This window comes from Saimiri boliviensis, chromosome 12 (genome assembly GCF_048565385.1).
Source record: "Saimiri boliviensis isolate mSaiBol1 chromosome 12, mSaiBol1.pri, whole genome shotgun sequence".
Classification (NCBI taxonomy): Eukaryota; Metazoa; Chordata; class Mammalia; order Primates; family Cebidae; genus Saimiri; species Saimiri boliviensis.
This window is the reverse complement of record NC_133460.1, coordinates 108928924-108955379: the sequence shown is the minus strand read 5'-3', so window position 1 is coordinate 108955379 and position 26456 is coordinate 108928924. Positions and strand designations below refer to the sequence as shown.

General features: G+C 44.8%; 1 protein-coding gene across 1 annotated transcript in view; it reads right to left on the bottom strand.

Moving 5' to 3' along the window:
* The window catches only part of ABRAXAS2 (abraxas 2, BRISC complex subunit), a 32614-nt gene extending 12670 nt beyond the window's left edge, over nt 1-19944 (bottom strand). The window contains exons 1-5 of the mRNA XM_039465350.2: nt 19846-19944; nt 15118-15208; nt 9307-9343; nt 6985-7051; nt 1668-1858 (exon numbers count right to left, since the gene is read on the bottom strand). Coding sequence (XP_039321284.1) covers nt 1668-1858; nt 6985-7051; nt 9307-9343; nt 15118-15208; nt 19846-19944 — 485 coding nt within the window. The remainder of the gene's footprint in view (nt 1-1667; nt 1859-6984; nt 7052-9306; nt 9344-15117; nt 15209-19845) is intronic.
* Nucleotides 19945-26456: the final 6512 nt, after the last annotated feature.

The following is a 26456-nucleotide window of genomic DNA, read 5'->3' as shown; positions in this document are numbered from 1 at the left end:
AATTAACATTTATAGAACTCTCCACTTTAAATACATAAAATATGCACTCTTATCAGTACCACATCATATCAACTTAGAAGTTTAAACGAAATGTTGGTTGGCTCCTTGTTTGTTATTCTCTTCCCTCATTTTCTTTCATGTCTCCATTATTAAGGATGATGATAGGCATACCCATATTTAGACTGCATTCTAGCCCGGGCAATAAAGCAATACCCCCCTTCTCTCCCCCTCTTACTCTTTCTCTTTCTTCCTCTTCTTTATTCTTTCTCTTATTATTCTTTTTTTCTTTCTCTTAAAAAAAAAAAAGATATCCAAAGGACAAGTAGCAGCATATTCTCAGCAGTACTACTCATGGAAGTCCCAGACCAAAAACGACCATGTGCTCGTCAAAAGTAAAATGGGAAAATAAATCATGGTGAATTTACCTAACACAGCACTAAACAGCATTGAGAATGAATGATCTACAACCACAGCCAACATTGAGTGAATCTCACAAACCCAATGTTGAGGGGGAAGTCCAGCTACTAAAGTGGATGTGCTAGAAGATTCTATTCCAGGGGGTTAGAATCAGAATAGTCACCCTCAGTGGGATGGGGTAGGGGACATTGGAGTACCCGGAAGGGGCACAGCTACACTTGTGTGATGTTTCTTCCTCTGGGGGTTGGTGACACAAGCATGTTCAACTTGTGAATTCTGGGGGGTGAACATATGTGCACTTTTTGGTGTGTATGTTATACTTTAGTTTTTAAAACTTAAGAAATTAGCCAATGAACAAAAACAAACATGATTAAGGATGAAGCCGTCCAGTGGACAAGGCTTTTGGAGCCATATTTTACTTGGCACGTATCATTCCGGGGAACTCTCCCCTGTCGGTGCCAGGACTGACTAGCTGAGCATTCTGAGAGGGTATTCTGTAAGAACAGATGAAAGGGAGAAGAGAAACTGGCACTTTCATAAAAAAAACTAAAAATAAAAAAATAAAGATGCATAAAAGAGGCAGGCAGGTCACCTGAGGTAAGGAGTTCGAAACCAGCCTGGTCAACACGGCGAAACCCTGTCTCTACTAAAAATACAAAAAAATTAGCTGGGCATGGCGGTGTGTGCCTGTAATCCCAGCTACTTGAGAGGCTGAAGCAAGAGAACTGCTTGAACCCAGGAGGTGGAGGTTGCAATGAGCCAAGATTGCACCACTGCACTACAGCTTGAATGACAGGGCTGGACTCCATCTCAAAAAAAAAAAAAAAAAAAAAGCATAAAGTACACTATAAGGCACATTTTTGACATTTTTGACATGAACCTCAATGACCTGTACCAACGTCCTTCTTTTTTATTTTTGTTTTTTGAGATGGAGCCTCGCTCTGTCGCCAGGCTGGAGTATAGTGGTGCACTCTAGGCTCACTGCAACCTCTGCCTCCTGGGTTTAAGCAATTCTCCTGCCTCAGTCTCCCCAGTAGCTGGGACCACAGGCACACGCCACCAGGCCCAGCTAATTTTTTTATTTTTAGTAGAGTCTGGGTTTCACCATGTTGGTCAGGACGGTCTCAATCTCTTGACCTCATGATCCACCTGCCCTGGCCTCCCAAAGTGCTAGGATTACAGGTATGAGCCACTGTGCCTGGTACCAACGTCCTTCTCATATGTGAGGCAGATGGAACAGCAAGCTTTACCTTCTATTTGGTCTAAAGAGTACGTATTCTAAAGCATGAGTCGAATTGTTGGCAGTGGAGATGAAGCTGAAGAGAAGAAAGACGAGGTCAGGCACGCCAAGGATGCGGGTGAGTTGCTTGTGAAGAACCTGCTCTCTGTAGGACATCTGCTGCTGCGTGTTGCGCCGGAATCTGTACCACCCGATGACTTTCTGAAAGAAAAGTGTGGAAAGTTGCGTGAAATCTTACAAATTTAATTCTGAAGGTATCCATACAAACACGCACACACAAATGTTCACAGCAGCTTTACGTGCAATAGCCCTGCATTGAAACAACCCGAGTGTCCCTCAGCAGGAGTGGGATAACAGACTGTGGTTATGCATACGCTGGACTCTTGCTTAGTCATAAAAAGGAACACGGATGAGTCCCAAAATTATTATGCTGAGTGAAAGAAGCAAGACACCTCCCTCACTAAAAAAAGTACAGGTGGCCGGGGCGCGGTGGCTCACGCCTGTAATCCCAGCACTTTGGGAGGCCGAGGCGGGTGGATCACGAGGTCAAGAGATCGAGACCATCCTGGTCAACAAGGTGAAACCCCGTCTCTACTAAAAATACAAAAAGTAGCTGGGCATGGTGGCGCACGCCTGTAGTCCTAGCTACTCGGGAGGCTGAGGTAGGAGAATTGCTTGAACTCAGGAGGCGGAGGTTGCGGTGAGCCGATATCGTGCCATTGCACTCCAGCCTGGGTAACAAGAGTGAAACTCCAACTCAAAAAAAAAAAAAAAAAAGTATAGGTTATAGGATTCTATTTACACAAAATTCTAGAAAAGGAAAACTAACCTACAATGACGTAAAGCAGATCAGTTGTTAACAGGACTGAGGAGAGAAGGTAGAAATGGAAAGGCAAGGGGAAGCTTTTGCAGGTGACAGAGATGCTCATTATTTTATTATGGTGATGGTTACATACATCAACCTTGTAAGAGTATACTTTTGAAATATGTGCAGTTTATTATACGTCAGTTTTACCTCAATAAAACTATTTTAGAAGTTTAGCTTTGTCAGCTCTAACTACGGCATAACTAAAGTGGCTAATGAAACTGTTATGCTCTCTGGAAGAATACTTCTTATAATGGGCTTTGTTGGTCGTCTGGAAGTCAGATGACTGCAGAGCTATCTAAAGACTGCTGCAGTGCAGACTCGTGGGCCCGACCCAAATCTGCAGAATCGGAACCTTAAGACAGAGCCAGGAATCTGAATTTAAGATGAGTTTCTGAGTTCCTTCATATACTGAAATTTTAAAACATCTGTTGTCAAAACATTTAATTCTTTATTAGAAGATCAATCTTCATACAGCTTCCTTCTTTGAAACAAACTCTGGGTTAAAATCTTGTTTTAAGAAGTAAAGGTAGTTTAAATATTAGTGTCATATTAAAATTAACAGTAAATTGAGATATTTTGACACTTTCATCTAAAAAGTAAATCAACTTTTGCTGAGGCAGCTATGTCACAAATATTTTCACTAATTGTTACACCACACTAAGCGAATAATGTTCTCTCCATTGAGTTCATATCACATGCAAAGAACGCCAAAGAACAAATAAGCAACAGTTCCTAACTCAAGGAGTACTACTGAACATAAAAGGTAACTTCCCAGAGATGAAAGCAATTAATTCTGATATCCCTTAAATAAAAAGAAAACCCAAGCCTTTCTTTCAGTGTATAATCTTTTTTTTTTTTTTTTTTTTGAGATGGAGTCTTGCTCTATTCCCCAGGCTGAGTGCAGTGGCGAAATATCGGCTCACTGCAATCTCTGCCTCCCAGGTTCAAGCGATTCTCCTGCCTCAGCCTCCCAAGTAACTGGGATTACAGGCATGAGCCACTATGCCTGGCTAATTTTTGTATTTTTAGTAGAGATGAGGTTTTACCATGTTGGCCAGGTGGGTCTCGAACTCTTGACCTTAACTGAACCACCCCCGCCTCAGCCTCCCAAAGTGCTGGGATTACAGGCGTGAGCCACTGTGCCCGGTCTCAGTATAATCTTATAAAAGAGATGTTTTGTCCAAAGTCACACAGCTCATGAGTGACGGCCAAGATGTGGAATCAACATGCCTGCCTCTTTCCACTGGGCAACACTAGCTTTCACATTCTACTTAGACATGATGGTGGTCATAAAAAAGGTAAAAGTAGTTTTCCTTTCAAGAAAATGTGGATACAATTAGACAGGGCTATTGATGTATGTGAACACGGCACATTCCATTCTAAGAGTCAATACTCTGTATTTAACTCCTACATAGTATGTTGGAATTCCCTACTCAGCAGAACCCAGGCATGCCTCGTACTTCCCCTGCAAAGATGGTGTTTCACCATGTTGGCCAGGCTGGTCTCGAACTGCTGACCTCAAGTGATCCGCCTGCCTCAGCTTCCCAAAGAGCTGGGATTATAGGCGTAACCCACTGTGCCTGACTGATTTCTTCTTTCTTTTCTAAATTTCATGTTCATGGTCGTTACTCATTTTTCTCACTTATTTTGAAATCTGCCAGGTGCAGTGGCTCACACCCTGTAATCCCAGCACTTGGGGAGGCTGAGGTGGGTTGATCACTTGAGCCCAGGAGTTTTGAGACCAGCCTGAGCAACATGGCAAAACCCTGTTTCTGCTAAACACACAAAAAATTGACTGGGCATGGTGGCTCATGCCTGTAATCCCAGCACTTTAGGAAGCCAAGGTGGGTGAATCAGCTGAGGTCAGGAATTTGAGGCCAGCCTGGCCAACATGGTGAAACCCCACCTCTACTAAAAATACAAAAATTAGCCAGGCATGGTGGTACTTGCCTATAATCCAAGCTACTCGGGAGGCTGAGGCAGGAGAATCACTTGAATCTGGGAGGCAGAGGTTGCAGTGAGCCGAGATTGTGCCATTGCACTCCAGCCTGGGCAACAGAGTGAAACTCCATCTCAAAATTAAAAAAAAAACAAAAACAATTAGCTGGGCATGGTGGCATGCGCCTGTAATCCCAGCTACTCAGGAGGCTGAGACAGAAGAATCGCTTGAACCTGGGAGGTGGAGGTTGCAGTGAGCTGAGATCGTGCCATTGTACTCCAGCAACAAGAGCAAAACTCCATCTCAAAAAACAAAACAAAACAAAACAAAAAAAATTAACGAGGTGTGGTGGTGCATGCCTGTAGTCCCAGCTACTTGAGGGTGCTGAGATAGGATAATCACCTGAGCCTGGGCAGGTCAAAGCTGCAGTGAGCCAAGATCATGCCAGTGCACTCCACCCTGAGTGACACTGTGAAACTCCCATCTCTAAATAAATAAAAATAAAATAAAAATTTGAAATCTATTTTTAAAAAATACTTACTGGTACTTCTAATATGTAGTGAATGTTCTAGAAAATCGTGCTCCAAAAAGAATCTTCATAGAACAAATTCTAGTTTTAAAAAGTATAACAAAGATTCATAGCCGGGTGCAGAGCTCATGCCTGTAACCCCAACACTTTGGGAAGCCAAGGCACGTGTATCACTCAAGCTCGAGAGCAGCCTGGGCAACATGGTGAAACCCTGTCTCCACTAAAAATGTAAACATTAGCTGGGTGTGGTGGCACACACCTGTAGTCCAGCTACTTGGGAGGCTGAGGCAGAAAAATCACTTGAACCCAGGGGGTGGAGGTTGCAGTGAGCTGAGATGGTGCCATTGCACTGCAGCCTGGGTGACAGAGCCAGATTCCATCTCAAATAAATAAATAAATAAATATTTTAAGTATAAAGATTTACAATTTAAAATATGAAAAATGAGGAGGTAAGGGAGCATCTGAGAGATGAGGGACAGGCTGGGGCTAAGAGATTCCAGAACATCTGCTCCCAGGCAAATTGCTGAAAATGAGAGCGCTGGACCACATGATGCTTGTGGCTGCTTTAACACCCTTTCCTGGTTGGGCAGGCAGCTTGGTTAGACTACCAGGATGGAGCACCTCTTGAGCTTACTATCATACACAGAGCCGTTTGCCTGTCTTCGGACTGATCCTTCCACATTTCCTATTCTTCTCTTTATCCTTACCTGCTTTTCTTTCCTCTTTTACATGGAATATACCCATCAGTGGTACTGGGAAAGTCTTGTACATTAGAAAGGCTGCTGTTTTAATCTAACTGCACTTAAACTCCTGCCACTGTTTTTTTTTTTTTTTTTCCTTCATAAAGACGGGGTTTCACCATGTTGGTCAGGCTGGTCTTGAACTCCCGATCTCAAGTGATCTGCCCACCTTGGCCTCCAAAGTGTTTGGATTACAGGCGTGAGCCACCATGCCTGGCCAACTCCTGACACTGTTAAACAAAGGTATTTTGTTTCCTGTTTGACAAGTTGAAAGCTTTTATTGGTACTTTCTTCCCCAAGACATGGTTAGTAACTGATCTATTTTTCTAGAATTAATATCCCAAGGTAAAAACAGTAAAACCCATACATAATAGAAGACAGTAAATTACAAATGGCACTATTAGACACTACTGCAGCAATAAAACTTTGGTTTATTTTCACTTGTGTTCAGACTTGATAACCTAGTCTACACATACCTAGAATGCCATATGCAAATATTGATAGAAATAATAAACGCGTGACCTTTTGGAAAAACATCTGTGTTCAACTTTTTAAAATTGAGATAGAGTCTCGCTCTGTCACCCAGGCTGGAGTGCAGTGGCGCAATCTCGGCTCACTGCAACCTCCGCCACCCAGGTTCAAGCGATTCTTGGGCCTCAGCCTCCTGAGTGGCTGGGACTACAGGCGCAAGCCACCACATCCAGCCAATTTTTTTGCATTTTTAGTAGAGATGGAGTTTTGCCATGTTGCCCAGGCTGGTCTTGAACTCCTGACCTCAGGTGATTCACCTGCCTTCTCTCCCAAAGTGCTGGGATTATAGGTGTCAGCCACTGTACCTAGCCTGTGTTCAAGTGTAATTGAACTTGAAAGAGTAAACTATCCAAAGCTGTTTGATTGCAACTTACATTTTTCAGGAATACTTTTTCTGATTATAAGATCAATGTATGTATATTAAATACCTTCAAAATTATGTTTTTAATTACAAAGCAGAAAGAACCACCTAGAGTCAAATGAACTACTGTTAACTGTCCAGATTATAGTTGATGCTTTCCTTCTAATTTTTACCTAATGGAATCATGCTATAAATATCTAAATTTTTTTATATTAATATATCAAAAAATCTACATAGGTTAACAAAACTCTTAAATACTACCATACATCTCATTGTTCCATTTTACATTCCTGTCTGGTTTTAGCTTTGGGTGATAACGAATGACCTCAGAATCATACTGGGCAACAAACAGAACATACCTTTCTCCGATCTTTAAGAATCCTATCCAAACTCTCCTCATTCACCTTGCTTGCGTAGTCATAAAAACTGTTTAAGAGAAAAAAATATTTTATTAAAACCATATAGTATTGTGACATAGACGTGCTTAGCTACATGTGTCTATAGGACAGCCAACCCTAATGAAGACCTAATTTCTCACCTTACATAGGTACATAAAGAGAAATCGGTCTAAATGCTTTTCTGAAATGAGGTACCTTTTGCATTGAAGAATACTCAAGAGATTGCTACATTCAAATGGTATTTCCACATGCGGGAGGTGTTGATAGCAAGTAATTATAAAATGTGGGGTTTCAAATGGCTGTGACATCTTTTCTTTGTTTCTAGGTATCAATTACTTATGAAAAAAAGATAAGCTAGCAGCTCATTTTCTGAGAAATGAAGAAGGGAAATAAGCATTTGTTGAACGTGTAAGACACTGGGCTGCACACTTCCTCAGGCTGTTTCACCCGCTTCTAGCCTCAGTGCTGGGAGGTATTAGTTTGACCCAACAATTCCACAAATTGTATTTCCAGTTTTGTAGATAAACACATGAAGGCCAAGTGACTTCCTCCAAATCACAGAGCTGGTAGACAGAAGGACTGGAATTTGAAGCCAGGTCCAGCTAGCTTCAAACCTAATATAATCACCTCCAAAAGAGACCAACGTGACCAGGATCCCATGGTGTGCATTCGGGTATAATGACGGATGGGCCTCCTCTACCACTGAACTCGGGATTGGGAAGGCCACCCCTCTACCTCTCCCTACGACCATAAGCTCAGTCCTTATAAGCCAGAAAGGAGTTCAAGATATGGTAAACAAACAAAAACAAAAAAACCCTGACTTGGAAGGCAAGAGACATAAGCTCCAGCTCCAGTTCTGTTTCTCACTGCATGATCTAGGGCAAGTCACTTAACCTGGTTTCCATTTCATTTTTTGCAAAATAAGGAGTTTGGAATAGACATGTTATCTAAGGTTTCTTTTGGCTTGAATAACTGAGTCTATTCTTTAAACTCAAATCCATGTTCTGGTACCGATTTGCTGATAGTATTTTAATGATTTCTCAGAAGGCTAGGCAGGGTACACTTAGTGAGGCTTTGGACAGTCAGGACCAAATCAGACACCTTCATAGACCAGACAGAGGCAATGTGTGGACCAGAGTCTAAACAATTTCACTTGCTTGGAGATTCCACTCAAATGAACTGCTGGCTGCTCGTCTTGCTTCCCCAGTCCCCTTTCAGTTATGTGTAAATCTAAAAGAGGCAAGGTTCTCAGCCATCGTTGGCTTTTATAGGTAGCCATCTTGCTTGATGACAATTCTCTGAAGCAATCAACAGGTGGGTGTGAATGTGGGGGGGGGGGGGTGAATGTGACACAGGTCCGCAGGGGCTTTTGGGTGCAAAGGGGGCTAGGTTTTTGGGCCAGCAGACAGTGGGCGAGTGGTCAGGGTGAAAGCTGCAGGGAATGCACAGCAGGAAGAGCTAAGCAGAAATTGCTGGCTGGTGTTATGGAAGGAAGTGCTGAGCAAGAACACTGATTGTATTCGTGTGGGCAGTGCCAGAAGGAAAGCATTTGCCTGGCATCTGGGAAGGGGTAAGAAGTAGGGTCTCAGGGAGTTTTATGAAACATAGAGTTGAAATCATGACCCTAGCCATTAGGTGAAAGGGTTTGGGGCTGAGAAAGGGGGCATAGGCCTGGTGGTGGTTTGCTGGGGAAGTCCAATGAGTAAGAGACCCTGAACTTTCCAGATCTTTCTGTTGTATGCTTTCCTCTTTGTGAAGAGAAGAGAGTGAGGGAGCACATTCACCTAACTTCAAGCATCTCTTACTGTGTCTCATTCAAAAGTGGAACTTCATCATAGGTATGCATCTATAGGAAAAACCATAGTGCATACAGACAGTGTTCAGTCCTACCCACAATTTCTGGGAGCTTTGGCACATATCCCCTGAGGATAAGCAAGGACTACTGTATTAACTTAAACACAAAAACAAAGTTTTATGCTCCTTTTTCCTACATTTTTAAAGTTGAACATTAAACACTTCTTATTCCTCTTAAAAACATCCATTAAGTTATTTTATGTTGATTAATTTTGTTCTCTGTAATTGAAGAGCCCTGGATAGGCTGAGTGATTCTGAATCACTAAGGCCACAATTTCCACTTACCCCCTTCCCCTCTCCTCACCTAACACAGTGCTGTGTACATAGCACTCAATAAATTTACAGCCACAATCAGCTACAGGCCTAAATTCACCAGTTTTTCATCAATCAATCCTTTTAATAAGGACTAAAAGCTTACATGTGGCTTACCTAAAAAGTTTTGAACAAGGCTGATGGTTGTGGATTTCTGTAATTAGAAAGAGGAAATACGTCTTAGTTAATCATGTAAGGCATGGGCACCTATCAAACAGCTCAGGATTTTTTTTTTTAAACCAAAATCTCTGACAACAAAGACAGTTTTTTCCTCTGCCAAACAGTTGCTATGTGTCCACTAGTGAGGGCAGGGTGACTTCTGAACAGTCACCCTGAGTGACACACTCTCAGAATAAAGGAGACTACAGAACCAAAGTTCTATCTGTCCATGTCCGAAGAGCACACACCTGAAAGGTATTATTCAGGAATACACAGCTACTGTGTGCCTTAGTCAATCTTACTTATTTAAAAAAAGGAAAGAAAAGTTCATTTGCCTAGCTAGACAGTAAGCTAACCCTCACCTCGGCTGGTCTAAGGTAGAGTTATCTCAATTGCTTGTTTAAGGTTTTAGACCTGAACCCTTGTTCTACTCTTTCCCCCTCCTCACTACTTCACTTGACTAGTCTTGTACATTAAAAAGTAAAAATAGGTTGGGCGCGGTGGCTCACACCTGTAATCCCAACACTTTGGGAGGCCGAGGCAGGGGGATCACGAGGTCAAGAGATAGAGACCATCCTGGTCAACATGGTGAAACCCCGTCTCTACTAAAAATACAAAAAATTAGCTGGGCCTGGTGGCGCGTGCCTGTAATCCCAGCTACTCAGGAGGCTGAGGCAGGAGAATTGCCTGAACCCAGGAGGCAGAGGTTGTGGTGAGCTGAGATCGCGCCATTGCACTCCAGCCTGGGTAAGAAGAATGAAACTCCGTCTCAAAAAAAGAAAAAAAAAAGTAAAAATAGGCCGGGCGCAGTGGCTCACACCTGTAATCCCAGCACTTTGGGAGGCCAAGGCGGGCAGATCACGAAGTCAAGAGATGGAGACCATCCTGGCCAACATAGTGAAACCCTGTCTCTACTAAAAATACAAAAATTAGCTGGGCATGGTGGCGCACGCCTGTAATCCCAGCTACTCAGGAGGCTGAGGCAGGAGAATTGCTTGAACCCAGGAGGCGGAGGTTGCGGTGAGCCGAGATAGCGCCATTGCACTCCAGCCTGGGTAACAAGAGTGAAACTCCGTCTCAAAAAACAAAACAAACAAACAAACAAACAAAAAATTAGCTGGGCATAGTGGCGCACGCCTGTAGTCCCAGCTACTCGGGAGGCTGAGGTAGGAGAATTGCCTGAACCCGGGAGGCGGAGGTTGCGGTGAGCCACGATCGTGCCACTGCACTCCAGCCTGGCGGCCTGGCAACAGAGCAAGACTCCATCTCGATAAATAAATAAATAAATAAAAATTCTTATTCTGGAGGATAAGCTATGCCAGAAAATCTCTTTATACAACTGATAGTGAATATTACTCAATGCACTTCACCTAATGTTTGACTTTTCAACCCAGGTTTTCCAGAGTTCCCAGTTTATGTTTTCAAATATATTTATTGATTTTTGAGACAAGGTCTTGCTCCACCCAGGCTGGAATTCAGTGGCATGATCACAGTTCACTGTGCCCTCAATCTCCTGGGCTCAAGCTGGGGGCTCTCCTATCTTTTGCTGTACAATTTTTAACTTAACATTCAGTTTATTGAAACAATTATGGATCTCATGGACAAAATGTTTGCTAGTATCTTAAATTTGTTGTTCCCATTGTAACATTTTTCTTTTAAAAGTAAATATAGTGAGTGAGGTGGCTCACACCTGTAACATTTTCAAAGGCTGAGGTAGGAGAATCACTTGAGGCCAGGAGTTCAAGGCTAGCCTGGACAATATAGTGAGACCCTGTCTCTACTAAAAATACAAAATTAGCCAGGCATGGTGGCACATCCCTGTAATCTCAGCTACTCAGGAGGCTGAGGCAAGATAACTGCTTGAACTCAGGAGGTGGAGGTTGTGAGACCATGCCACTGCACTCCAGCCTGGGCAACAAGAACAAAACTTGGTCTCAAAAAAAAAAAAAAAAAGAATTTTAATTATTTTATCATTTTATTTCTTTAAAAATAAATAAAGCCAGGGTTTTAATCAGAAGTGCTATTTTGTGATCATGCCAGAAAATAGGTCTTTCATGGTTTGCTGTCCATTAACTGCAGCTGGCAATTTAACCTTCACCTACCAGAGTATGTTTGAAAACCCAGGTGCATATAATAAATAACCCACAGATGGTCTAAGAAATAAAATTCTGTTTTAGGATTTTAAAGAATGAGGCAAAACAAAAACACCCTTGATGAAGGACTAGCTATACCATCTTACATAGACCAAGTCTTTTTTCTTTTTTGAGATGAGATCTTGCTCTGTTGCCCAGGCTGGAGTGCACTGGTATGATCACAGTTCACTGTAGCCTCAAACTTTCAGGCACAAGCAATCCTCCCACCTCAGCCTCCTGAGTAACTGGGATTATAGGAGAGGAACACATCACCACACCTGACTAATTGTAAAAATCTCTTGTAGAGACAGGGTCTTGCCACTTTGCCCAGGCTGGTCTTGAACTCCTGGCCTAAAGCAATCTTCCCGCCTCAGCCTCCCAAAGTGTTGGGATTACAGGTATGAGCAACTGCACCTGGCCTCAAGCCTTTACTTAGTAAAGAAGTCAATAAGGTGATGAGTGGGTTTGATAGTTTTGATCCATTAGGGCAAGGGTATCCAATCTTTTGGCTTTCCTGGGTCACACTGCAAAAACAATTGTCTTGAGCCACACATAAAATAGACTAACAATAGCTGATGAGCTTTAAAAAAATTGCAAAAAAGGGCTGGGCGCGGTGGCTCACGCCTGTAATCCCAGCACTCTGGGAGGCCAAGGCGGGTGGATCACGAGGTCAAGCGATCGAGACCATCCTTGTCAACATGGTGAAACCCCGTCTCTACCAAAAATACAAAACATTAGCTGGGCATGGTGGCGCTGCTACTCAGGAGGCTGAGGCAGGAGAATTGCCTGAACCCAGGAGGCAGAGGTTGCGGTGAGCCAAGATCGCGCCATTGCACTCCAGCCTGGGTAACAAGAGCAAAACTCCGTCTCAGGAAAAAAAAAAAAAAATTGCAAAAAAACTCATAATGTTTTAAGAAAGTTTACAAATTTGTGTTGGGCTGCATTCAAAGCTGTTGTGAGCTGTGTGCAGACTACAGGACATGGGTTGGGCAAGCCTGCATTAAGAGGCAGTTCAGTCTCTTGATTCCTCCAATCCTAACCTAACCTCAATACAAACTCCTGGGGCCAGGCACAGGCGGCTCTTGCTTGTAATCCCAGCACTTTGGGAGGCTGAGGCGGGTGGATAAATTGAGGTCAGGAGTTCGAGACCAGTCTGACCAACACGGTGAAACTCTGTCTTTACTAAAAATACAAATATTAGCCAGGCTTGGTGGTGCACACCTATAATCCCAGCTGCTCAGGAAGCTCAGGCAGGAGAATCACTTTAACCCAGGAGGCAGAGGTTGCAGTGAGCCGAGATAGCATTACCGCATTCCAGGCTGGGTGACAGAATGAGACTGCATCTCAAAACAAAACAAAACAAAAAAACACACACCCTTGTCCCCTACCCCACGTACCAGAAGCCTCTCAGAACAAGCTTGAAATTATTTGTTTGCAACATGACCAAACTTGCCAACAGCATTTTCTTTTTTTTGTCTCTTTGAGATGGAATTTCACTCTTGTTGCTAAGGCTGGAGTGTAATGGCACAATCTCGGCTCACTGCAACCTCTGTCTCCCAGGTTCAAATGATTCCCTTGCCTCAGCTTCCTGAGTAGCTGGGGTTACAGGCATGCGCCACCATGCCCAGCTAATTTTGTATTTTTAGTAAAGACGGGGTTTCTCCATGTTGGTCGGATTGGTCTCAAACTCCTGACCTCAGGTGATCCGCCCGCCTTGGCCTTCCAAAGTGCCAGGATTACAGGTGTGATACACTACGCCCAGCTAGCCAACGATATTTCAAACCGCAAACCACTCATCCCTACATATCTGTATTTTAGTCATCAAACAGGCCAGATTCCATTATGTTCTCTGCAGTCCTCATTCCGTGCTCCCATGAATGTACTGCCCATTAGGGTTACCTCCTTACTGACATCTCTACTCATCTCCCCACTAGCAGTTTTCTCTCTCCTTCGGGCACTTAGGGGATTTTCTTTGTTACTTTCTTACAGCACTCTTCTTGCATGGTCTGGTATTTCTTCCTGCCTGTCTAATCCTGCTCACAGCTCTAGAAGGCAGGAGTGATTCTGGGGATTTCCTTCACTGCGCAGCACATGCCTCATACATAAAAGTTCTTCAATAGCTGAGGAGCTTTAAAAAGTAAACGTTTGCCGCATAAATAAATGAAAAGTTCCTTGCTTTGTTCAGAGTATTAGGATATGTGGTTTGGTGATCTGCCTGAAGTGTACTCAAAAGGACTGTGACATCTCTGTATCAAAGGAGACTGATCCAAAGAGAGGGGGTGCATCTATATCTATAAAGACACCTTCATCCTCCCCAGATCTCTCCTCCAAAATGGGTATTTGGCTAATCCCTCAGAAGGCTGTATAGGTTTAGCAAACATCCCATGTAAACATTGCTGCTGGATCCCTTTAGAAGGACCAGCACAACACATGCATTTATCACAGTATGAGGTGATAATGGCAATGGGAAGAGCCTCATTTGCAAACCTGAGGTTTGTGGTGGTTCAATCAAGTGGTCACACAGCAATTCAGTAAAAGTCACCCCCACTGGTGGGTAAGGAATACTTTATAGAAGACCCAAAATTATTAGACACTGTGTTTTCTCTGTTTTTTTGTTTGGTCCTGTTTTGAGCCAGTTTCACTTTGTTGCCCAGGCTGGAGTGCAGTGAGGCAATCTCGGCTCACCGCAACCTCTGTCTCCCAGGTTCAGGCAAATCTACCTCAGCCTCCTGAGTAGCTGGGATTACAGGCACGCGTCACCATACCCGGCTAATTTTGTATTTTTAGTAGAGACGGGGTTTCACCATGTTGGTCAGGCTGGTCTCAAACTCCTGACCTCAGGTGATCCGCCAGTCTCTGTCTCCCAAAGTGCTGGGATTATAGGCGTGAGCCATGGCGCCGGGTCTCTCTGACTTTATACTGACATGAAAACATCTCATATCATTTATTAGTGCAAATAATTTTAGTGTTTTTCTTTTTTTTTTTTTTTAGTCTCACTCTTGTCACCCAGGCTGGAGTGCAATGATGTGATCTTGGCTAACTGCAACCTCTGCCTCAGTCTCCCGAGTAGCTGGGACGACAGGTACCTGCCACCATGCCTGATATATTTTTGTATTTTTAGTAGAGAAGGGGTTTCACCATGTTGGCCAGGCTGGTCTCAAACTCTTGACTTCAGGTGATCTGCCCGCCTCGGCCTCCCAAAATGCTGGACAGGCATGAACTACCACGTTGGCCTTATTTTAGTTATTTTTTTCTACATACTCTTTTAATTCTTTAGGATAAAACAACAAAACAAACAGTAAGTAAATACATGAAAAAAGATATTTACTGCCGGGCGCGGTGGCTCAAGCCTGTAATCCCAGCACTTTGGGAGGCCGAGGCGGGTGGATCACGAGGTCGAGAGTTCGAGACCATCCTGGTCGACATGGTGAAACCCTGTCTCTACTAAAAATACAAAACATTAGCTGGGCATGGTGGCACGTGCCTGTAATCCCAGCTACTCAGGAGGCCGAGGCAGAAGAATTGCCTGAACCCAGGAGGCGGAGGTTGCGGTGAGCCGAGATCGCGCCATTGCACTCCAGCCTGGGTAACAAGAGCGAAACTCCGTCTCAAAAAAAAAAAAAAGATATTTACTTACCAATTACTTGCAGAAATTCTGTGTTGCTGATTTGTGAGTCACTGATGCTAAAGGTTTCCTCTTGTCTTACCTCTCCCAGCAAAAATCCTTCCTAAAAGTAATAAAAGAAAATAGTTATAGATTAAAAATAAAAATGACTTTTACTGAAATTAAGAGGAACTGAGGTCACATAAACTTATAGTAATTTTTACAATAATCCAAACAAGCTTCCCATGTGAACCACTGTTTTATAAACCAACAAATAGAGTAAAGCAATCTGAGCTATATCTATTAACTGGATTATTCCAAAAAAGGATCCTATAAGATAAAATATTTTATACCCTTCAACTCTTCCCTGTCTTTTGAAGAGAGAATTTCATCACCTAAATCTTAAGTATCATAACCAATGTCAAAAAACTCAGGAAGTAGAAACATTTCAAAGTCGTTTTCTTGAAATCACATACAATATATTTCATTGTCATAAAAATGTTGCTGATGATGAAAAGATAAAGTTAACTTAATGACAAGTAAATGCTTTTATACAGGCTGGCATAGAAAATTAGGATTTTAGCAAAACAATTAAGTTTCCTATCATCCACATGAACATTTTTCTTTAATAAATGCAGAGGTTAACTGATTTACACTTTTGGAGGGCATTTACCACCACTGTTGATTCTAGATTACTGGCTTATTACCTACTCTCTGTGTACTTGCTACCATGTTCTGTACAAGCACAGCTAGCAGAAGACATATTCTAAATCCTAAAGTAACTTTCCTGTACAGAGGGTGAACTGAGAAGCTGTCCTGGAATCTCTCTTCCCAAATAGCAAAGGGCTTCCTCCTTTCCTGCATTCAGGTCTTCACTCAAATGGCACCCTATCAAAGAAGCCTTGCCCGATCAACTTCGTGGAAATAGCATCTGCCCACTTTACCTTACAGTCTTTATCTTCTTAGTCTTCTCACTATCCATCATGTTATATATTTATAAATAAATACATTTATTATCCCTTGCCAGAATGTAAACTCCATAAGAGCAGGAACTTTGTGCTTGTTAACTGCTCTGTCTCAGCACCCAGCACAATGCCTAACACTTAGTAGGTGCCTCACTAACATTGGTTGAATAAATTTGTTGAAACAATGCCTTTGTACTATATATCCTTCTATTCTAAGTTGATCCTTCAAATCAGTTAATGAAATTTCCTAGTTTAAAAACATTTCCAGTTTAGTGAGAAGCTTTGGGAGTGAGGGGAAAGACAGATGCTTTACAGCCAAGTTCTTGTATTTAATTTGAGGAGTGGGAGTGTCCTAAAATACATAATCCCAGAACTTTGGGAAGCCTAAGCAGGCGGATCACCTGAGATCAGGAGTTCGAGACCATCCTGGCCAATATGGAGAAACCCTGTCTCTACTAAAAATACAAAAACTAGCCAGGTGTGGTGATGTATGCCAGTAATCCCAGCTACTCAGGGGCTGAGGCAGAAGAATCGCTTGAACCTGGGAGGTGGAGATTGCAGTGAGCCAAGATCGTGCCACCACACTCAATCCTGGGCAACAGAGCGAGACTCTGTATAAATATATATATATTCCCTTAAAAAAAAACTCTCTCAGACCCAAAGGAGTGTCCATGACTGCTAATTTAAGAAATATTGGCTAAATAAGCTTGTTTTATCCTATGAAAATCTTTCAGTTATGAATTCTCACCGCAAAAGCAGCTTTGTCTTGTCACAAGCAAAAGACAAACAAAATAAAGAAAAGAAACTCCACTTTCAAAAAATCAAAGTGAAAAAATAATTTCACATTCACACAGAACTTTAGACCTTAAGAATATAGCTGGATTTGGATTCCTAGTGTTCTACAGTATTGGGTTGCCAGATTTAGCAAAAACATACATGACACCAAAATTTTATTTTCAGATAAATAATTATTTTGTAAGTTTTGGGATATGCTTACACTATAAATTAATTGCTATTTATCCAAAATTCAAATTTAACTGAGTGTCCTGTATTTCATGTGGTAATCCTACAACAGTCTTCCGTTTGAGGAATAATGATATAAATCAACAGTGACATCAAGAAATTCTAGGTCAGATGAGGTGGTTCACGCCTGTAATCTCAACACTTTAACAGGCCAAAGAGGGAAGATCACTTGAGGCCAGGAGTTTGAGACCAGCCTGGCATAGTGAGACCTTGTCTGTAGCTTTTTTTTAAAAAAGGACATTCTGCGGCTGGGCACAGTGGCTCATGCCTGTAATTCCAGCACTTTGGGAGGCTGAGGTGGGTGGATCACCTGAGGTCAGTAGTTCGAGACCAGCCTGACCAACATGAAGAAATCCCGTCTCTACTAAAAATTACAAAAAATTAGCTGGGTGTGGTGGCACACGCTTGTAATTCCAGCTACTCGGGAGGCTGAGGCAGGAGAATCGCTTGAACCCAGGAGGTGGAGGTTGCGGTGAGCTGAGATCACATCATTGTACTCCAGCCTGGGCAACGAGCGAAACTCCGTTGCAAAAAATAAAATAAAATAAAAATAAAAACAAATAGGGATATTCAAAAGCCAAGTACAAGAGGAAGGTTTAGACATAAACTGGTCTGGATTATCTGAATCACTGTTACTTTATAACAGGAGTTAGCAAACTGTGGCACGGGGACTAATTCAGCCTAATGCTTATTAATGTACAGCCTATAAGCTAACAATGGTTTCTATGTTTTTATTTTATTTTTATTATTATTTTTTGAGATGGAGTTTTGCTCTTGTTGCCCATGCTGGAGTGCAGTGGCACGAACTCAGCTCACTGCATCCCCCACCTCCCAGGTTCAAGCGATTCTCCTCCCACAGCCTCCTGAGTATCTGGGATTACAGGCTTGCACCACTGCACCCACCTAATTTTGTATTTATAGTAGAGGTGGGGTTTCTCCATGTTGGACAGGCTGGACTCGAACTCTCGACCTCAGGTACTCTGTCTGCCTCAGTCTCCCAAAGTGCTGGGATTACAGGCATGAGCTACCACGCCTGGCCAAGAACACAGGCTCCTTGAATCTTTTACTGTCTATAGCTGCTTTCTGCCAATAACAGCAGAGTTGAATAGTTGCTACAGAGACCATATGGCTTACAACGCCCACAGACTTTATTATCCGGCCCTGTACAGAAAAGCATGCTAGCCCCCAGGTCTACAGATGAGTGGTCTTAAATTAATTTCTTGCCTGGACAAAATAAGCATGTACTGCAAAAATAAATTGTTGTTTATTCAACCTTAAAATTGAATTTGTTTTCAAGGATTCCACATCTATAATTGTGGCAAAGTTAATATCAACAAGCACGGATGGTCATATAAAACACAGCTGCCAACTATTGGCATTGGTGAAAATTTCTATGAAGTCTAGTACCACGCCTTGCACAGAGTACATATTAAGGGAGTATCTCCTGAATTAATTGTTTTCAACAGGTAGTTGCTTGTTCTTACAGTAATCTTGTCATATACATAAACTGTGATTATAACTAGGCATTCTAAGAAATAGGGTAAAGGACATTTTTAATAGTCCATAGACACGAAAATCCTTACATATGGAACTATATTACATTATTAAATAGCTGGCTGTAATATCCTAGGCCATATTGTTCAAAGCTGCCTCTGGAAAAACCCATGCTGTATATATTCCTAATCCTGTCATTAAGTTCTACCATCAGCACTGAAGAGATGAAAGGTACAATAATTTAATTGCATTCAGTTTACTAATGGAATCACCTCTCTGTGAAATCAGTTTTTATTAACGGAAGCTAAGATTACTGACATCAAACCAAATGCAGTTCCTCCTCCTGCAGTGTACCATTTTGCTTCGTAATGACAACCAAAAACCCCACACATAGGTTTAATGAGTTTGAATCAGTCACTGTTAACATCACTTAAAATAATCCCCCAATTTGGTGGCCAAATTATATACTTCCTTTAAGAGAGAAGTGATCTAGTTTCACAAAGCATTTCCAATCAGAGGCCAATGACGTTAAATGACAATTTGTAAAATAAAGACAATGAAACGAGAGAGGATCTGCGCCTGCCACGGGCTCCAAAGCCTATGCATTTCCGTTCACTCACTCGTGGGCCTGTCACTTCCCTATTTCACTGTGACTAGTCTCCTGCTCTGAGAACTCTGGCCAAAGAACTAAACACGCAACTCCAAGGAAATACAAATAGACCCTGCACCTAAAGCTCCTGTTCACATTCTCCATTTTGCATCGGGGCGAAGAAAACATACAACCGTGTCTAACAAGTACGAATAGTGACAGCCATGGTTTCACTCGTAGCACCCCCACGACAACCTGTGAGATCGGCGGGCGGGGCTGAGTACCTCGCCTCCTGGACTAAACGCCCGGTCGCCAGATTCCTTCCCGACCCCGTGCGCCCCTCGTTAAGTCTAGAAGCCTGACTCTCAGGGAGGGGCAGGCGCTCGGTTTCCACCGAACGACTCCTGACACTGCAAGAGGCCAAGCGGGGCAGCTTTGCTGCACAGGAGACGGCTGTCCCGGGACGGCTGAGCGGCGGAGAGCGAGAAGCGAAGGGGCCCGTCCCGGGGGCGAAGGAGCCCCCAGAGGCAAGAGCTCACCGGGGGCGGGAGCCGCCCGGGTCACCAGCTCCTCCGGCCGGCCCTGGTGCCCAGAGGGCGAGCCGCATGCGGTCCCAGCTTGGCCGCGAGCGCCGGTCTAAGACAGAGGCTGAAAGCCCACAGCGGCTGCGGCAGGGGGCCCGGCACCTACGTGGTCCGCGTTGCTGTTGGCGCTGTGGAAACACACAGCACTGAAGGTGTAGCCCGAAATGGACGCCGCCATGATGGAAATCTCCAGTTCCCCCATCATGCCCCGCGGAGGGCACACGGGCTTCCGGCCGGCCCGACCCCTTGGCATCATGGGAAATGGAGTCTGCAGCTGGCAGCCGCTGAGAGCCCTGAGCGCCCCCTAGTCCTGAGGGCTGAAGAACGCCGGTTTTCGCGATCGGAAGGACCCTGGCACTGTGTCCTCCGCAGGGGTGTCGCTCCTGACGCGCCTCTGACAGCAGTTGATCGTTCCCTAGACAGTTCTTTCCCTTTGCAAATGACACTCTTAGTACTAAAAGCCAACATTGAGGCCTGGCGCGGTGGCTCACGCCTATAATCCCAGTGCTTTGGGAGGCCGAGGAGGGCGGATCACGAGGTCAGGAGATCGAGATCCTGGCTAACAAAGTGAAACCCCGACTCTACCAAAAATACAAAAAATTAGCCGGGCGTGGTGGTACGCGCCTGTAGTTCCAGTTACTCGGAAGACTGAGGCAGTAGAATCGTTTGCCCCCGGGAGGTGGAAGTTGCAGTGAGCCGAGATCGCACCACTGCACTCCAACCTGGGCGACAGAGCCAGGTTCCGTCTCAAAAAAAAAAAAAAAGCAAACATTTAAGGCCGGGTGCGGTGGTTCACGCCTGTACCCAGCACTTTAGGAGGCCAAGGCAGGTATATCACCTGATGTCAGGAGTTCAAGACCAGCCTGGCTAACATAGTGAGACCCTCCCCCCAATCCATGTTGGAAGTCCTGCTCTTGCTCTTGGGAAGGGGGCCTCCTGTGAGGGGCTCAGGCCTCCCAGGGAACTTCCCTGTGTCCAGTCCAGAGCAACCCCCTCAAAGGTGACCTTAGGTGTGTGGCTTAAGGCAGGTGCGTCCTGCTGGATGAGAGGCCAATTGCTGGGGCAGCAAGGTTTTCCTTGTGAAAAGACAGCTTTCTGCCTTACCTGTCCGTACTTGTGAGCACCTTCCCAGTCCACCGCCTGGCCACAGCCAGGGAGACTGAGTCAGCACCAAAGGCCATCCTGGAGCTGTATTTAACTTGTGAAATGGGACAGGCAAAGGAAGGTGGTGGAGTCCTGGGGAAGGAGCCTCAGGAGGCTGAGGCATGAGAATTGCTTGAAACCGGGAGGCAGAGGTTGCCATGTGCCAAGATTGTGCCACTGCACTCCGGCCCTGTCCCAAAAAAAAAAAAAAAGCCAACATTTACTGCACTCAAGGATGAAAGGAGGGAGATAATTTGGGCAAATAAACAGTTTGGTATAGTAGTGACATAATGTGGTGACGGATAACACGACCGCTCTGGTTGCAGAGTTTGGTGGTTCAAGGTGCCATCATCTCTCTCTGTTGGATTTTTGTAACCTCTGACTCAGGGAGTCTGAACTGGTGGCAGTTTTGGCCCCCAAAAGGCATGTGGCAATATTTGGAAACATTATCAGATACCATAATTTGGAGTCAGGTACCACTGGCATCTGGTGGGTGGGTAGAGGCCAGCAAAATGGCTAAACATTTTACAGCACACAGGGACAGGCCCACAACGAAGAAGGATCAGTGGTGACAAGAGTGGCGAAATCCGGTGTTCCTGCTTCAGCTTTTAATCCCCTCCTTGCCAAATCTATGCTCCACACAGCAAAACGATCCACATTTAAATGTAAAAATTAAAGCATGTCGTTTCTTGGCCAAACACCAAGTCTTGCCAAGACCTGGCCCCCAATTACTTGTCTGATTTCATGATCTGCTACTACCCCCTTTGTTTACTGAGGTTTAACTACATTAGTCTTCTTTCTGCTTCCTGGACATCCCTAGCTCATTCTACCTCAGGGCCTTTGCTCTTGCTGTTTACTTTGCCTGGGGTGCTCTTCTCCCAGGCAATGGCATGGTTTACTATTTCTGCCTTAGATGCTCTGATGTGCCACGCAGACCTCCGGTCAGCAGGATTGACTGATTGCTGCAGGTCTGCTCTCTCCTGTACTTATCCCTAGTGTAGAAAGCTACATTACCTAAGGCCACTCCTCCCTTCTTGGAAATCCAGCATTCAATGCCTGTTCAAGGTAGAGGAATAAATGGGAGGGCTAGGAGGGATTCGCTGAAGTTCTCTTTTAGTGGTGCCTCAGTTCAGCTACTTCATTCATCCAGTCCTGCTTCTTTTTCTTCCCCAACAGATGATGATCCTCAAAATACTTCCTAATCAACTTCTTCCCTGTTCATCTCAGTCTCAGACTTTGCTCCCTAGGAACAAAACCTATGACAACCTCTTTTAGGTTTTCCCTCAGTGCTGCTGCCCCCTCAGAGAGTCCTTTCCCGGTACCCTTTCGAGGACTGCAACCTTCACTCCATGTTCCCAATATGACTTCCCTGTTTTACTTTTCCCTTTACCACTTACCGTCTAGCAGCATCTCTATGTTATTCATGTTCTGTTATTCATGTTCTGAACTTCATGAAGACAGGGATTCTTCTTTTTTTTTTTGAGACGGAGTTTCGCTCTTGTTACCCAGGCTGGAGTGCAATGGCGCGATCTCGGCTCACCGCAACCTCCGCCTCCTGGGTTCAGGCAATTCTCCTGCCTCAGCCTCCTGAGTAGCTGGGATTACAGGCACGCGCCACCATGCCCAGCTAATTTTTTGTATTTTTAGTAGAGACGGGGTTTCCCCATGTTGACTAGGATGGTCTCGATCTCTTGACCTCGTGATCCACCCGCCTCGGCCTCCCAAAGGGCTGGGATTACAGGCTTGAGCCACCACGCCCGGCCTCTTCTTTATTTTTATTTTTATTTTTAGATATGGGGTCTTGGTCTGCCAATAGCTCACTGTAGCCTCAAACTCCTGGACTCCAGTCATCGTCCTCCTCAGCCTCCCGAGTAGCTGGAATTATAAACGTGAGATACCAGGCTGGGTGCGGTGGCTCACACCTGTAATCCCAACACTTTGGGAGGCTGAGGCAGGCAGATCACTAGATCAGGAGATTGAGGCCATCCTGGTTGACATGGTGAAACCCCATCTCTACTAAAAATACAAAAAAAATTAGATGGGTGTGGTGGTATGTGCCTGTAGTCCCAGCTACTTGGGAGGCTGAGGCAGGAGAATTGCTTGAAACTGGAAAACGGAAGTTGCAGTGAGCTGGCATCACGCCACTGTACTCCAGACTGGCGATAGAGCGAGACTGTCTCAATAAAATAAAATAAAATAAACGTGAGACACCACACCTGGCAAAGACAGGGATTCCTGCTTATATACTGTTGCATCTGCATCATCTAGAATAATGGCTGGCATGTAAATATTGCCCAATATATGACTGTTGAATGAATAGTGCATGAAAAAGTGGGAGGGTCCCAGGGAAGATAATTGTGTTTGATCAGCAGCATGCTAGAGGGGGACGGAGACAGAAGCAGGTGATAAAAGGTGTAGGCTGGGCCGGGCACGGTGGCTCAAGCCTGTAATCCCAGCACTTTGGGAGGCTGAGGCGGGTGGATCACATGGTCAAGAGATCAAGACCATCCTGGTCAACATGGTGAAAACCCATCTCTACTAAAAATACAAAAAAGTAGCTGGGCATGGTGGTGCGTGCCTGTAATCCCAGCTACTCAGGAGGCTGAGGCAGGAGAATTGCCTGAACCCAGGAGGCGGAGGTTGCGGCGAGCCGAGATCGCGCCATTGCACTCCAGCCTGGGTAACAAGAGCGAAACTCTGTCTCAAAAAAAAAAAAAAAGGTGTAGGCTTGCTAATAAGGAGGTGCCTAGGTTTGCTCACTGAATAAACAATTGGAATGTAGGAGATGAGAGAGGAACGAGAGGCAGATGACTGGGCAAATTTAGGGGCTAAAGGAGAAAAAGAATGAGAAGACGATGTGAGTGGTTGCAGTGAGATTCTGGACTTTGGGCACAGAAAGAGGAGGATAAAGAATTTTTATGCTCTGACCAGGCTTGGTGGCTCACACCTGTAATCCCAGCAATTTGGGAGGTCGAGGCAGGTGAATTGCTTGAGCCCAGGAGTTTGAGATCAGCCTGGGCAACATAGTGAGACCACCAGCTCTACAAAAAAAATGTAAAAAGTTATCTGGGCATGGTGGTGGGCGCCTGTAACCCCAGCTACTTGGGAGGCTGAGGTGGGAAGATTGCTTGAGCCCAGGAGGTCGAGGCTGCAGTGAGTTAACTGATCATGCCACTGGGCTGGGCACAGTGGCTCACGCCTGTAATCCCAGCACTTTGGGAGGCCGAGGCAGGCGGATCATTTGAGATCAGGTGTTCAAGGCCAGCCTGCCAACATGGTGAAATCCCATCTCTACTAAAAATACACACACAAAAAATGAGCCGGGTGTGGTGGCGGGCGCCTGTAATCCCAGCTACTCCGGAGCTGAGGTAGGAGAATTGCTTGAACTCAGGAGGCAGAGGTTGCGGTGAGCCGAGATCATGCCACTGCACTCCAGCCTGGCTGACAGAGTGAGACCCTGTCTCAAACAAACAAACAAAAGAAAATCTTCAGCAAAACACCTATAGTGATACAGCATACTCATGTAGTGATTATGCTTGAAAACTTTATGGTAGATTGCTTGGGTGCCAATCTCAGCTCCAGAATTTACTGTGTAACCTTGAGCAACTTCTATGTGCCCTAGTTAGCTCATCTGCAAAATGAGGCTAATACTAATATCTACCTCATGTGGCTATCTTTAGCAGTAACTGAAATAATACATTGGATGCACTGAACACGATTCTTGGCACACAGTGACAGTTGTATGATTGCTAGCCATCATTTCTATTATCATGAATTAGTTTAAAAGATAAGAGATCTAGGCCAGGTGCGGTGGCTCATGCCTGTAATCCCAGCACTTTGGGAGGTCAAGGTGGGTGGTTCACCTGAGGTCAGGAGTTGGAGATCAGCCTGACCAATGTGGAGAAACCCCGGCTCTACTAAAAATACAAAATTAGCTGGGTGTGGTGGAGCATGCCTGTAATCCCAGCTACTCAGGAGACTGAGGCAGGAGAATTGCTTGAACCGAGGAGGCAGAGGTTGCAGTGAGTCAAGATTGCGCCACTGCACTCCAGCCTGGGCAACAAGGGTGAATGAAACTCCATCTCTGAAAAAAAAAAAGAAAAAAGAAAAAAGAAAAAGAGCAGGAGGTAGGCCGGGCGCGGTGGCTCAAGCCTGTAATCCCAGCACTTTGGGAGGCCGAGGCGGGTGGATCACAAGGTCAAGAGATCGAGACCATCCTGGTCAACATGGTGAAACCCCGTCTCTACTAAAAAAAATACAAAAAAAATTAGCTGGGCATGGTGGTGCGTGCCTATAATCCCAGCTACTCAGGAGGCTGAGGCAGGAGAATTGCCTGAACCCAGGAGGCGGAGGTTGCGGTGAGCCGAGATCACGCCATTGCACTCCAGCCTGGGTAACAAGAGCGAAACTCCGTCTCAAAAAAAAAAAAAAAAAAAAAAGAGCAGGAGGTGAGCTGGGCATAGTGGTTTACGCTTATAATCCCAGCACTTTGGTAGGCCAAGGCAGGAAGACTGCTTGAGTTCAGGAGCTTGAGACCAGTTTGGGCAATGTTGTGAAACCCTGTCTCTACAAAAAATGAGCTGAGCCCAGTGGCACAGGCCTGTGATTCCAGCTATTCGGGAGCCTGAGTTGGAAGGATCACTCGAGTCTGGGAAATTGAGGCTGCAGTGAGCTATGATTGCACCACTGCACTCCAGCCTGGATGACAGAGCCAAAAAAAAAGCCGGAGGTGGTGGGAAAACGAGGGGTTTTCAAGAGGGATGTGCTCAGAGGTGTTGATTGCTGTGGAAAGTCAAGAAGGAGGGTAAAAGCCTGGAACGTGACCCTTGGGTTTGCCAACTGAGAATTGTCTTGAGAACTCTTTGAAGCACAATTTCTGAGGTGTTGCAGTAATGGGGTGCCAGGCTGCAGGGAAGGGAAGAGGGAGGAGACAGGGAGCCACCTGATTGCAGACTCCCTCCATCTCAGGTAATGGGCACTCAGTGAAGGGACTGTGTTTCTATTCTTTTTTTTTTTTTTTGAGATGGAGTCTCACTCTGCTGCCAAGGCTGGAGTGCAGTGGTGTGATCTCGGCTCACAACCTCCTCCTCCCGGGTTCTGGTTCCAGCTGTTCTCCTACCTCAGCCTCCCAAGTAGCTAGGATTACAAGCACGAGCCACCATGCCCAGCTAATTTTTGTATTTTTTAGTAGAGATGGGGTTTCACCATGTTGGCCAGTCTGGTCTTGAACTCCTGACCTCGTGATCTGCCTGCCTCAGCCTCCCAAAGTGCTGGGATTACAGGCGTGAGCCATTAATCAGCCCAGCCAGGGACCGTGTTTCTTGGCACATACTTGGTTCTTCCTAGTGATGGGCAGCTCTGCTCAGATTGAGCTTCTGTACCCTCAGCCAAAAATCCTGTTGCCCTGGGTGATCAGAGGTGGTACCCACAGCCTTCAGGAGTAAACAGCCACAATAATCTTTCCTGGAGCCAGAGAAGGAACTCTATATAAACCGTGGGGTTTTCTGGGGCTCCAAACCAACAACTGTTTACAGCTTTTATCACACAGCAAAAATACCTGAAGTATTAGCAAGA